We start from the raw sequence: 13,274 nt of genomic DNA, 5'->3' as shown, positions 1-13,274 counted from the left end.
CCCGAAGACGAATGAATACACGTATGCTAGTCATAGCGAGGTATCATTTAGTCCTTTCAAAGACTAATTACGTATTCTCCTTGCCACTCGTATCTTTAGCGAGACTTATACGACACCACGGCAATCCCGGATGGATGCATCCGCATTATCACCGTTGCCTCAGTATGTGATGTTGCTATTCTATGACCTGAAAATGGCATGTCTGAGCATTGCCTATACTAGTGTTGATGCTAATCAGATCCCAACTTATCTCAAATGCTGTATTATGCGTGATCAAAACACGATGTCGATTCAACATGCGTTAAACTAATTTTACAATCCCCATTTCACCTGAATTTGAATCAACACCTTGAAATCTTATCAGTACTTCACTTTCTGGCATGTACGTTAATAGCCAGACAATTAGGCCGTGCTAAGACTTTTTGTCGGTCACGCGTTAGATGATCTTTGCAGTTCCATGGCATCCCTCCTTCCTTTGATATCAATCAACTATGATAGTATCAATGTGACCATTCGAGACCCGCTACTAGACTAATGTGAGAAAGCTAGGATTAAGCAAACTGGAACTCTGGGGAGATATTGAAAATTTCCAAAAGATATTCCAATACACAACAATATCAGGGAATGCTCGTAGCCTCGTAAATTTAAAAACCTGGAGGAAAAGTACGTTTGTTACCCATTTAACTTGGAAGGTTTTGGGATTGCTCTCAACATATTGTACAATTATACCTAATCACGTAGCAATAGACGGTTAACCGATGAGCGACTGACATATTCGACAGGTCCTGCATAATGATAACGCCCGTGTACGGCATACATAACCAGACTGATGATGAGAACTCCAACAAAAATCACGACGGACCAATTGAATTCGCTGGCGTCAAATCCAGGCGAAGGGGGCCAGAAAGACCAGAACAGCGCGAAGATGACGTAGCATAGCCCGATTACATTCACGGGTACACTGAAACGACCGAGGGACCAGCGCTTCTCGGGCAGACGGCTGGGGTGCCAGATGCGGGTGTATAAAACACACGAGATGGACACCGCATATGTGGACATGAGGGCAGCAACATTTAACGAAATGATGGCATTGAAAGCCGTATCACTGCCAATGTTGATCAATGATAACAAGACGCTGATGAGGCACGAGAAGGCAATGGCGTTGATAGGAATCTTGCGTTTCCGATCAACACGCGCCAGCCACGCTCCGAATGGAAACCCCTTGTCACGCGCGAATGCATAGGTTTGGCGTGCAGTTGAAATGTTAAACAGAATGTTGCTGAATATAACCGGTATCAATATACTTGAAGTCAGACCGTTGACGCCTGCTGTCGATACGCAGTTTTGGAAAACGTAAATGAATGGAAATCCACTGGGATCATTCAGCGCGTCACTTAGTGATGGTATCGAGAACAGGTAGATGATCACTATGGCCAGCCCGAGAATTCCGTTCACAATATAACCCCAGAGAATGGCAATTGGAACATATCGACTAGCGTCTTTGACTTCTTCTGACATATGGGCGGTAGCATCGGAGCCTGTGCAAGTCAGCAATCACATATCGAACAAGCTGATCACTCGAGACATACTCAATGAACCGTAAATGGCAGAGATCTGTCCGATCATGAGCGAAACACCCAGGGTCGGCCACCCGCCACCGTTCTGAAACTCTGTGAAAACAGACTTCGCTGATCTGTGAGGGGCCAAGACAACTAACACAACCAGCACAATCACCCATGAGACAATGTGCAGCAACATCAGCAGATTCTGTATGCGGGGCAGCCAGCTAGACGCATAAACGTTGAAAACATAGATAAGCGCAACCATTGCAACGACGAACAGAGTACCCTGCCACCGTGTAGGGTTATAGCCGGGATCCCGTATGCTAATGAGGCCTTGCAGGATGGTACCTGTAAGATACGAGCCTGAGGCAGCACCGGCCTGCCAGGCCAGAACAGCCATCCAACCTGCGCAAGTCAGCTTTCGCTTGGTAGAATAGCATGCAAACCCACCTGTTGTGTAACTCAAGAACCGTTGCCAATTGGTGCCAGCAAACTCAGACACCCAGTGGTACTGCCCACCGGATGTAGGGGCCCTGCCAGTGGAAATTAGTATATTACTTCTTTCGAAAAGCAGTGGCATAGCCCGCACATAGATGCCATCTCGGCAAGAGACGCAATCACGAAACAAAACCCTATAAATGTCCATACATAGGTCCAAAAAAGGCCCGCAAGACCGCCATTCTCCAAGGCTTGGGAATTTGAACTACGGCCACTGGCGTTAACTACCATTGCGCATAGAATTTGGGCCGGGTAGGTACTTACATCAGAATAAATTCCCATGTTGCTTGTAGAACGGCAGAGAAACTGAGGGCCGCTAGGGGGCGAAAGGCACGCTATTCAGGATTAGACATACACTCTCTCACTGAAAAGGACGATTAGGTGTTTACTTTGAACTCTTGGGTCTTTCCCATGCGCGTCATGTCTTGGACATCCACACCGGATGCTCCGAGATGGTCCGCGTCATTGTATTCGCTCCATTCGGTGCGCGGGGGCTCGTCGAGTGCAGTAAGTATATCTGGTTCTGTCGGGAACTTCCTAGCGGCGGCCATCGTTAATTTGTTGTCTGCAGTCTAACAAATGACTGGGCTAGTTGAAAGGAGCGGAAAAAAAAAAGATTGTAGCTTTTTTTAACAATAGCTTTTTTCCGGAAAGAAATCCAAGAATAGGCCTGGCTTTAGTCGAAGCAAACCACGCGGTGACTAGTCCGGATCCTTCAGCACACTATGCAGTTTGGCATGGGCCATGGTAGGATGGCGCGAATTCCAGTCGATTTCTTGGCGTAAAAAATTACAAATCTCGTTGTTTTCATTCCTTCTGTGCCTCTTCCTGGCTGGCTGTGTGACCTGAGAATACCACGGGTGCAGACCTTTGCTACACAGTACCTGGACCTGTATGTCCCTAGACTTGCAGCATGCCTCGTTACAAAGCCGCGGAAAAGTCATACAATTTTGCAAAAACTCCTTACTAACTACGGAGTACACGTCGGCAGGGATGGGGGCTGTCAGACAGGGATACTCCGGGGTACATCCCGGTGCTTGCGAATTAGGGTGCAGTGCGATTTTTACTTACTGGGCCAGTTATATTTGCATATTTGTAGGCTACGCAAGGCTTCTCCACAGAAAGAGCTGAACGTGAGTCCTTGCCATTTGGTCTATGCGCATTGATCCCCTATGCACTATAATACTAGTGCTGATGATCCTACACCGTTTCATCCATATTCAGTACACCTTGCACGTAAAAATTAAATAAAATCCTTTATTTTCCCTTCCCTTTTTTCAAATTCTACACGTTTTACTGACTTGTTTCATGTTGTCCTTGAGCAATGGAAGTATCCAACTTCCCAAGTTCGCCAGTCATATCAGGGTCGTTCAGGGCAATTACAGCCTGGAAACAAGGGATGCTTCGGGGTCGGGCTCTGCGCCTCATTTCGCAGTGAGACTCTTTTCAGGCATAGAGAAAACGCATAAGGCGATATCAGCCACTCTCCACGTCGTAATACTCGAATTAGATGGATAGCTTGAGTAAACAAAAAGTTTATATTAAGGAATCTATAACATCTTAACTTCTATGCCCTTATATCCCCTAGTCAAGATACAAATCCGTGGTTTAATACCGGTATTCACAGCCAAGGCTGTGCCATGTACGGGCCATTAAAAAACGGGCGGAAATAGAAGCCTGCCGGCTATCTTTTCAAATGTAGAGCTCGCCTCAGCTGAAACCTCGGAACAGATGAGCAGGAGGGGCTTTCTCGTGTAGACGCTGTGTAACCTACTTGCATGATAGAAGTGTTGAAATGCTCAACAATGATAAACTGCCAGCACTGCTTTGCTATGCAAGAGATTAAAAATGGTGCTTTCTTCCGCTTTGTCGACGAATCCTCGGATAGTATACTGATATAGAAATGATATTTGATTGCGCACATATCAAACTTTTTCAGATGTCTGTACAGCTAACTATCTCCCTACCACTGCAGACACTTGGGTTTCCTTTCTAAACGAGGACCGGAGTTAGATTTCTCTATACACACGTTTACTCGCTATAAATTCTTTCAACTCTGTATTTATATTTGCCGCAGGCAGTCTTCGACAACGTCCTACATATTTCGGTATTCAAGATATGATAGCAGCAATGCTAAAAGCACATATCTTACCAATGTCAATTGTTACATGGACGACTACGATATAACTGCAGATTACTAAGGTCCATTATCGCCAAGGTGGTATTGATCGCATATTGGGTTTTCACAATGGCAGGAACTACACACAGCTGGCCTTCCGGAATATCACCGCCGTTGATGTACGACAATGATCTCAATCATGGAGGCCTCATTGTTGTTATCACAGTGTTTTGCTTGACTATGACCTTGTTCGGACTGACATTCAGGTTCTATGCCTGGCGTGTCAGAAGCAAGATTAGCAACAATGACATCTTTCTCGGTATAACAACGGTATGGAATCCTCCTCTGATATCGCGTTCCAACCGATACTTGAACGCAAGAAGAACTGATAACTCATTATATTTCAAAAACAGATTATTTCGTGGGTGCAGATGTCACTCGTCATTTACCAAGCCCACCTTGGTTGGGGCAAGGCTGAAGCTCTAATGGGGGGGCTCAACATATCACAGCCTCTATATAAGGCAAGATACTCAGAACATCCTTTGTGTTGTATGTCTGGACTAACTCCCATGATCTTGTGGATCGGGTACGCGGCCGATTTGTTATATATTCTCATTCTCGGCCTCTCTCGCATTACGGGCATGGTATTTTTCCATGACATTTTCAATCTTCATTCGAGCAAGACCATTTACAGCAGCATGGGAATCAGTTTATTTGGCACAGTGGCATCTCTGATACTCGGTGCCTTACGATGTGACCGCCGAGCACCATGGCAGGATATCTCGTCAGAGTGCAACTCGCTGGTTCGTTTCAACGCCTGGTATTTTATTGAGAATGCAGCTAAATAAATCAAATAGCTGAGACACTGGATAGGGATTACAGCAGTTGACATATTCAGCGAGATCGTTGTGCTGATTTACCCTATTCATATACTAAATCGACTGTACATGCCCGCTGCCAAAAAGGCTCTACTGTCGGCGGTCTTCGAGGCGCGAATTATGTAAGAACTCTCTTTTAACGAATATCAGAAACCATAAACGCCTATCTATTGACAATGAATCAAACAGATTGATACCGCTTTCCGTCATCCATTTGCTATACGTGCGCAACCAAGTCGACTCCCCAGATCCATCGCTGGCCGGAACGTATGGCACTCTCACGGCCGAGATCCACCTCACAGTCAGTCTTCTTGTACACGTATCGTCGTCGCTCAAGCCATTCCTCGCCGTGTTCGAAGATGAAAATGGGCTTGCATATACCGAGAGTGCAATTGAATTGACGGAGCGAGGTGGAAGTGGTTCCACATTTGGAAGATGGCAGCAAACCAACCACCATGTGCGGCGGTATCGCTCCACGAGGAACGCACTTGGCCATAAAAACGCGTGGCATCATGGAATACTCGCCGTCAAGGGCACGCAGGCTCGAAAACGCGGGCATGGCGAGAACAGCACTGCTGGCCTTCGCCGGCCTGAGTCGGAGAGCCCGCATCCTTCCGGGCGTTGAGCGTGTGTTTAGCTTATGTAATGCTTTCATCAACACGTATGAGTGCTAGCCTGTAATTGTACATGGATTGTTGATGTCTCCAGATGTAACTATCCCGACGAATCGAGATTAGGGTTACACCTGACGGTAACCCTACATAGCCCTATCCAGCTAAGCCCATCGGTGAAAGCTGCAGCGGCTGTCGATTAAGAAATGTTCAAGGACAAGCAACCTGCTAGCTAACGCAGTGAAAGATAGTCAACTGACTAACTAGTTAACTAGTTAGTTAACTTAATGCGCGTTATTACTAATGCAGCGCCCTTTCGCATCACCCGCGCAAGAAATGGCGTGCGCCGACAACAACAGATTGCCCATCAACCGACTGCACAAGCCAAAATGAAACACCATGGATTAATTATTCAGCACAAGCGTGGCTGGACTCGTCATCTGCAATGTGTCACATTGCACCCATCTTGGCCAGCAGTCACCTAACTGCTAACTACTGTCGTTGTCCCAGGCTAAACAAACCTCGCCAGTGACAGGCACAGGACGCTGCTCGCGTCAACTGCCTATTTACCAAGCCCAACCCCCCGAGAGTCAACTGCTGCAAGCACGGCATGGCGAGCATGGAGAGCACACCCTTGCTTTCACCAGCGTCGACGGCTTCATCCGAGACCCTGTATTCCGACCGAGCCCGCTCCGTCGAACATGATACCATTCCCGAGACTGCCACCATTGGGAGGAACCTCTCCTGGTCGAGTGCTTATATCCTGGTTATATCGCGTGTCATCGGCAGTGGCATCTTTGCAACACCGGGCGCTATCGTCAAGTCTGTTGGAAGTATCGGGCTATCTATGTCGTTATGGGTCGTTGGAACTATACTGTCAGCCTGTGGGTTGGTCGTGTCATTGGAGTATGGATGCATGCTACCTCGATCTGGAGGCGATAAAGTATATTTGGAGTTCACGTATCGCTATCCAAGATTCCTTGCATCGACCTTGATCGCTGTACAGGCGGTTCTATTAGGGTTCACAGCGAGCAATTGTATTATCTTTTCCAAGTACACGTGGTTTGCATTCAACATTGTACCAAGTGATTTCCAAAGCAAGCTTCTAGCAGTCGGATTGCTTACAATAATCACCATTATCCACGGCCGATTCATGCGCGCTGGCATCGCCATTCAGAATGCTCTGGGATGGGTCAAGATTTTTCTCGTTATTTTCATGGCCCTTAGCGGGGTCTACGTGATTTTGTTCCGCCAAAACAGCATTGCTCCTCGCACTTCGTTGATGCCTCTAGGGAGCAGTGGTCTTTGGGAGGAGCTATGGAAGGATTCGGAGTGGAGCTGGAATACAATCTCGACCTCGTTGTTCAAGGTCTTTTATTCTTACGCGGGCCTTTCCAACGTCAATAATGTCATGAACGAGGTCAAGAATCCAGTACGGACGCTGCGTAGTGTCTGCATAGCTGCTTTGATTACTGCGTGTATTCTATACGTACTCGCTAATATAGCCTATTTTTTGGTCGTACCTCTCGACGAGATAAAACAGAGCGGAGAGTTGGTTGCAGCCCTTTTCTTCGAGCATGTTTTTGGCCCAAAATGGGGAAGGACTTTCCTGCCCTTAATGATCGCGGTTTCAGCAGCAGCAAATGTAATGGTTGTGACATTCGCCCTGGTACGTAGCCATGGTGACGCCTCGCCTCAAAGGAATCATATCTAACCGGTGAAATAGGCACGCGTCAATCAAGAAGTCGCTCGGCAAGGGTTTCTTCCTTTTGCGAGAACCATTGCCTCTTCCAAACCATATAATTCGCCATTCTGGGGACTTATCATTCATTACGTGCCATCACTGCTAGTCATCACCCTCCCATCACAAGGCGCAGTATACAATTTTATTCTAGACGTGGAAGGATATCCTGGTCAAATATTGAGTCTGGCTGTGGCGGCCGGAATTGTTCTTCTTCGCCGCAGGCGTCCAGATCTCAAACGACCTTTCAAAGCCTGGCTTCCAGCTGTGTGGCTGAGAGTTGTGACAAGCGTCGCATTGCTAGCCGCGCCATTTTTCCCGCCTGCGGACTGGAAAGGTGATGTTGACTTTTTTTATGCCACTTACGCAATTGTTGGTATTGGAATGTAAGTCCTCAGATGACACGCCGAAGCTATGTTTTATTTGTGACACTAACACCAAGCACGCTAGCCTTTTGTTTGGCATCTTATATTGGTACATTTGGACGGTTTTACTTCCTAAGTTTGGGAATTATACATTGGAAGAGGAAACCGAGGTGCTCGATGATGGTACAAGCATCACAAAGCTAGTGCATAAACCAGTATCTTGAGTCCAGAAAAATTCAAGGGACTGAACCAGTGCATTTCTCTCTGCCTTTGTTTGTAAAGTCTTGTCATTCTCGTCTTCGAGAGTATCATCGTCTAAAGTTCGTTCATTCGTCAGTTTCGCTGTTTCAAGCCAGCCTACAGGAAGTGAAGAAGTAGCGACTGCCTGTCCTTCTTTCTGGCAGGCGGAGATCAACACAGTGTATTCTTGATACTTAGGTAGCCCATGAGCATGAATCCTTATTTATTATATTGAGATCCGTTGCTATCAGCCAAGGAAAGTTATATGACAATTGATCATGTCCACCTAGTCAAGCTAAGTTCGACCATGACTTTATATTTACTTCGCATCTATGTTATTGAAGCATATTACCACTAAATGGATGCGAGATAGTTAGTAAACGTCTTGTTATCTTGTCTATTCTCAACATACCTTAGTCCAACAAATGAGCCCCCAACTGTACGCTTCCGGTCTCACCATGTTGCCGCGGGCCGTGCGAGCCGCAAGTTCCGCCCGAGGAAGTAGTGCTGCTTCCAAAGGCTCGCCGTTGCCAGTATTGCTGGCCAGAAGTATATGGATATTGCACAATTAAAACCGTCAGATCATTGGGTAAACCTTGTCTTTTGATTGTGATCCTGGAATCTTTTCGCTAGGTTATATGAACAAAGGGATCTCCGGATGATTACCGGAAAGCACATATACTAGAATCCCAAACGAACAACACCTGCACTGTATATACCGACGATTAGAGGCACTTCGAACCAATTTACCTGGACATTGTTAGGGTATGCTCATCAAAATGACCGACACGACTGCCCCAAAAACCGAGAGCCAACAACACTCTACGATAATGCCTACTCCCAAAGGAGACATGAATTCGGACCAGGATCAGAAGACCAAAAGAATTAATCGGGGGCTGTTGCCTTGCGTGGTTCTTATATCAACACCGGTCACTGCTAAGGAGGTGAATCGTCGTGTAAAGCACGTTCTCACTTTAATTGTGTCTTTGGCGGGCATGGCAGCCCCCCTGGGGAGCACGATACTCATGCGTAAGTAACCTGTCCTTGCAAGAACTTGTCTGGTATAGCTTTCTTAAAGAACCTTGTTCTTTCTTCAGCTGTATTGAAAGATATTGCAAAATCTTTTGGCACGACTCCGACTGTTGTCAACCTCTCCGTTGCATTTTACTCCCTCGCGGTTGCTTTCACACCCCTATGGTGGTCGTACTTTTCTGAACGGTACGGTCGACGAGCTATCTATTTAATTTCCTTCTTCCTGCTCGCCATCTTCAATATTTTGGGAGCAGTAAGTGTTAATATCGGTACGTTTATCGCCATGCGTATTTTAGCTGGCGGTGCCTGCGCATCTGTTCAAGCCGTCGGAGCCGGAACCATAGCCGATCTATGGGAGGTCAAGGAGCGAGGAAAGGCTATGGGAATTTTCTTCCTTGGACCTATGCTTGGCCCTTTGATATCTCCCATAATTGGGGGCGCTGTTTCTATCAAATGGGGTTGGCGCAGCACACAATGGGTAATGGTCATATATGGTTTTCTGGTTTTCGTCCTTGTCCTCTTCCTACTCCCAGAAACCTCCAATATAGAAACTCGAAAAAAGAATGCCAACGAAAAAGACGTTAGTAACCAGACGAAACCCAAAGAATCTACAGTCTCAACCATCGTCAGGGTGGTGATAGCCCCCGTCAAAGTGGCTTACTTGTTGCGTTTCATGCCCATCTTGATCACTGTGTTCTGCAATGGCATTACGTTTGCAAGCTATTATCTTGTGAATATAACCATACAAACGGTTTTCTCATCTTCTCCATACTCCTTTTCTCCACTTATTGTGGGATTGACTTATATTCCTAGCGCTTTGGGGTCGATTCTCGGCTCTTTTTGTGGTGGCAGGTGGACAGACTATATCATGCATCGGGAAGCTAAAAAGGCTGGTCGGGTCGATGAGAATGGAAATCTTCAGTTCATTCCACAGGACCGTATGCGGGAGAATGTTTTGATTGCAATCCTGATGTATCCTGCGGCATTGGTGTGGTTTGGATGGGTAGCAGACAAGCATGTGTTTTGGTTTGTGCTGGTAGAGACCATGTCCAAGTTAACTCTTCGGCGGATCACTCGGCTAATATTAATTGCAGTGCTTATCAACATTCTTTTACGGCCTCGGTATGATGTTGGTTTCCAATGTTATGACCACGATGCTCACTGAGTTCGTGCCCAAACGATCAAGCACTGGCGTGGCAGTCAACAACCTTCTCCGCAATTCTTTGGCCTGCGTGGCGCTTATCGTTGCCGACCCATTAATCAATGCTATCGGAACTGGATGGCTATTGACGATAGCTGCAATCATCTGTTGGCTCAGCGGCCTTGCACTGATTCCAATGAAACAAAAGGCAGACAAATGGAGTAAAGAGATGGGTGAAAAGCTACCCAAGCTATCGCTTTAGATGGGGATGTCACGTTCACCTATAGCGCCTGTAATGTCATTCGATGCTTTTTAGACCGTTGGAATGAATCTCACAAATAAAAATGGGAATCGACAGCTAGCTGCAAACCATTGCAATTACGTATACAATAGACCTTATTTTCCCCTCCAATCACGTTAAATACCTAGGCAAGGGGTGATATAGAAATGAACTTTATCTAGGCAACGAGCTGCAACGCTGGGTTGGTTCATTGAATATTGCATTTCTAGTCGGTGAATGCCATCCTACAATACCTAGCATAACTAGGATGCCCATATATGACAGATTTAAACAGGATAGTGTTAAATGTTTGATGAAGCATAACAATGCATCAAGCGCAAGGCTAAGCTTTCTGTGCATGATGTTCAAAATGTGAATAGGGACGACCTCTAAAACCTTTAATTCGGCGACTAATATTTCTCAATTGTACCGAATCCATTGCGCTAACGTGGGTAGAGTTTAATGGTTGCTTCGAATTCATACAACTTTACATCGCATGGCCACAACTTCCACGCAGATTGTCCGTGTCTGTATGTATACAAGATTCGCAGCTCCAAGAGCATTCTGTACCCCCTAAACAACTGGCCATCCTGTGGAGAAATCAATTGTATTCCACCCAAATTGTGCTTCGTCGTCCGCATAGCCGATCGTTGTGTTGATATAATGATAGTATAACACAGGACCAAGTGTAGGATCTGTAAAGACACCCCTGCGTTGCTTTGTCAGTTCAGATGCTTGGATTGAACGACAAATAAAGCTGAATAAAGAATAATGGGGGTACATAGGATGAAGGACATACTGTCCACCAGGTCCGTAAACAGTTCCATGGCTCTCGAGGACAATAGTACCGCCGCCATCAGTACAAGCAGTGCCATCCGCGTCAACCTGTTTGAGTGTAAGTCTCTTTATAATCTATCGCTGCTCCTGATTATGAACGTACGAAAGCCCCTGATGCTGATGTAGAGCGACAGACTTTGATTTTATATTCATCTCCAGCTGCGGGCAAGGACGTGTCATACCCGCAACAGATTCCGGCGGAGTAGAACAAGTAGTAGTAATCGCCGTAGCTGTACATGTACGAACCTTCCTCGGCATGATCACCTGATGGGTCGTATGCAATGTTGTATGAATCCCCGGCGGCTTTTGTTGCTTCCGAGTTCATCTCCACTTGATAAATGTCCCCCCAGAAAGAGCCGAACTGTATGTAATATGTACTGCCTTCTAAAAAGAGATTGGGATCTATAGCATTATATGCGTTCCCTGAATATGAATCGATGCCTACTCGTCCATGGTCGGTCCACGAGTCGAGATCCATGGTAGCCGATGTTGCAAGCCCAATAGCTGATTCTTGGGAGCCAAATGTGGACACGGAATAATATACGTAGTAGACTCCATCTACGAGACTGACATCTGGTGCCTAAAATTGCAGCTCATAAGTAAAGATGACACATGAGTAACATAAATGTTGCAGAGGACGAGAATAATTGCATACCCAAAGATCGTTATATCCAGCTATGTCGATTGACGACCCACTGGGCAAAACTGATCCTAATACTGTCCAGGGTCCCTCGATTGCAGAGGCAGAAGCATACGAGATATCATTGCCGGTCGAGAAACGAAAATATGTTCCATCGGACTCTCGTCTTATCATACCCGGGTCATGGACAACGCAGGACCCTGAACATGCACCTGGGTCTGCATATCCATAAACCGTGGGTATCAACAGGGTACCTACAACGAGAAGTAATACTGAATCCATATGTTTGCTTTTATGACTGATTTTCGTTTATCGGCAGTCGATAGTTCAGAAATCCTGGCTCTAATCTACGAGCGGATTCACAGGCTGTTAGCGGTAGATATATGCATTAACCCGACAATTTAGAAATCATCGCTGAGAATACGACCTTGTTCATTGGTGGACATATTTGAAGGTTCGCTCCGGTATTGACAACGATGACCTCCAAGCTGAGCGAGCAGCGTGTGGACAATAATTATCCGTCTGGAAATATTCCACGGCTAGTGTCTGTTCTTTTCGGATTTTTTGGTCATCGTAGATATAGATTTGTCGGTCCCTAAACTCAACAAATAGATACCATGGCAAGTGATGGGGTTATAGAAGGTCTGATAGGTATATTTCCCCTTTCATATTCTCAATTATCTTGTACAATATCCAGGAAGCACCCCTGTTCTGACAAACTACCGACATGCTTGTATTGTTGAACCTGGATGAAAGAACGTAACAAGCAGATAACCATGTAACTATAAATAGAGGTTCCAATATCTCCCCCCTCCCCCAAATAGAGTAGATACATGTGATAAAGCACTGGGGGAGCCATGTCATAGTATTGCTTTTCAAGGCATCGTTTTGCCTTCATACTTCTACACGTAGTAAGTGTAAACTTTAACTAAAAATTCAATAAGAAAAGGTGTCGCAAATTACTAGATCTGTTTTAAACTTGCTTTCCAGAAATATCGCTTAGACAAGGTATTGGTTCGGTATATGCTGCGGCTAGAGTCCTCCCAGAGAGTGTCCGTTAACAACTTCTTGTCGGAGCCGTCATAGTTCATGATCATAATCTGACCGTAAGGCTGAAAAGTGTTGTCGTATAGGTGGCTCTTATCCTTGAAGCCATACATTCCCGTGTTCCACAAAATATGGCCATCATGGGACCAGACGGCATTGGACATCACTTGTTAGCCGTATAATTCTTGTTTCGAGTGAAGAGGAGGAAGGGACTGTATACTGGGCATCATTAGCCAGACTATCAGTCACACGATTAAGCTTACTAATAAGCAGACTAGGGCCA

The 13,274-nt window shown here is 45.9% G+C and overlaps 5 protein-coding genes across 5 annotated transcripts; 3 read left to right on the top strand and 2 right to left on the bottom strand.

Moving 5' to 3' along the window:
* Positions 1-729: 729 nt before the first annotated feature.
* UA08_08758 (hypothetical protein) lies at positions 730-2,611 on the bottom strand (the record flags this gene model as incomplete). The annotated part of the gene is made up of 5 exons (XM_020263657.1): positions 730-1,538; positions 1,590-1,967; positions 2,013-2,095; positions 2,325-2,395; positions 2,450-2,611. 5 exons carry the CDS (start codon positions 2,609-2,611, stop codon positions 730-732), a joined length of 1,503 nt encoding a protein of 500 aa, XP_020116097.1.
* Positions 2,612-4,308: 1,697 nt separating this feature from the next.
* Positions 4,309-5,682, top strand: UA08_08757 (hypothetical protein; the record flags this gene model as incomplete). Its single annotated transcript, XM_020263656.1, has 4 exons — positions 4,309-4,509; positions 4,593-4,982; positions 5,037-5,179; positions 5,247-5,682. 4 exons carry the CDS (start codon positions 4,309-4,311, stop codon positions 5,680-5,682), a joined length of 1,170 nt encoding a protein of 389 aa, XP_020116098.1.
* A 596-nt stretch (positions 5,683-6,278) lies between these two features.
* UA08_08756 (hypothetical protein) lies at positions 6,279-7,998 on the top strand (the record flags this gene model as incomplete). Its single annotated transcript, XM_020263655.1, has 3 exons — positions 6,279-7,337; positions 7,395-7,795; positions 7,860-7,998. 3 exons carry the CDS (start codon positions 6,279-6,281, stop codon positions 7,996-7,998), a joined length of 1,599 nt encoding a protein of 532 aa, XP_020116095.1.
* A 795-nt stretch (positions 7,999-8,793) lies between these two features.
* Positions 8,794-10,449, top strand: UA08_08755 (hypothetical protein; the record flags this gene model as incomplete). Its single annotated transcript, XM_020263654.1, has 3 exons — positions 8,794-9,043; positions 9,112-10,082; positions 10,141-10,449. The coding sequence occupies 3 exons, from the start codon at positions 8,794-8,796 to the stop codon at positions 10,447-10,449; spliced, it is 1,530 nt and encodes a 509-aa protein (XP_020116096.1).
* A 591-nt stretch (positions 10,450-11,040) lies between these two features.
* On the bottom strand, positions 11,041-11,782 carry UA08_08754 (Arabinan endo-1,5-alpha-L-arabinosidase A; the record flags this gene model as incomplete). Its single annotated transcript, XM_020263652.1, has 3 exons — positions 11,041-11,176; positions 11,267-11,352; positions 11,408-11,782. The coding sequence occupies 3 exons, from the start codon at positions 11,780-11,782 to the stop codon at positions 11,041-11,043; spliced, it is 597 nt and encodes a 198-aa protein (XP_020116093.1).
* Positions 11,783-13,274: the final 1,492 nt, after the last annotated feature.

The sequence above is a fragment of the Talaromyces atroroseus genome (assembly GCF_001907595.1).
Source record: "Talaromyces atroroseus strain IBT 11181 chromosome Unknown scaffold_15, whole genome shotgun sequence".
Classification (NCBI taxonomy): Eukaryota; Fungi; Ascomycota; class Eurotiomycetes; order Eurotiales; family Trichocomaceae; genus Talaromyces; species Talaromyces atroroseus.
This window is presented reverse-complemented; position numbering and strand designations above follow the sequence as displayed.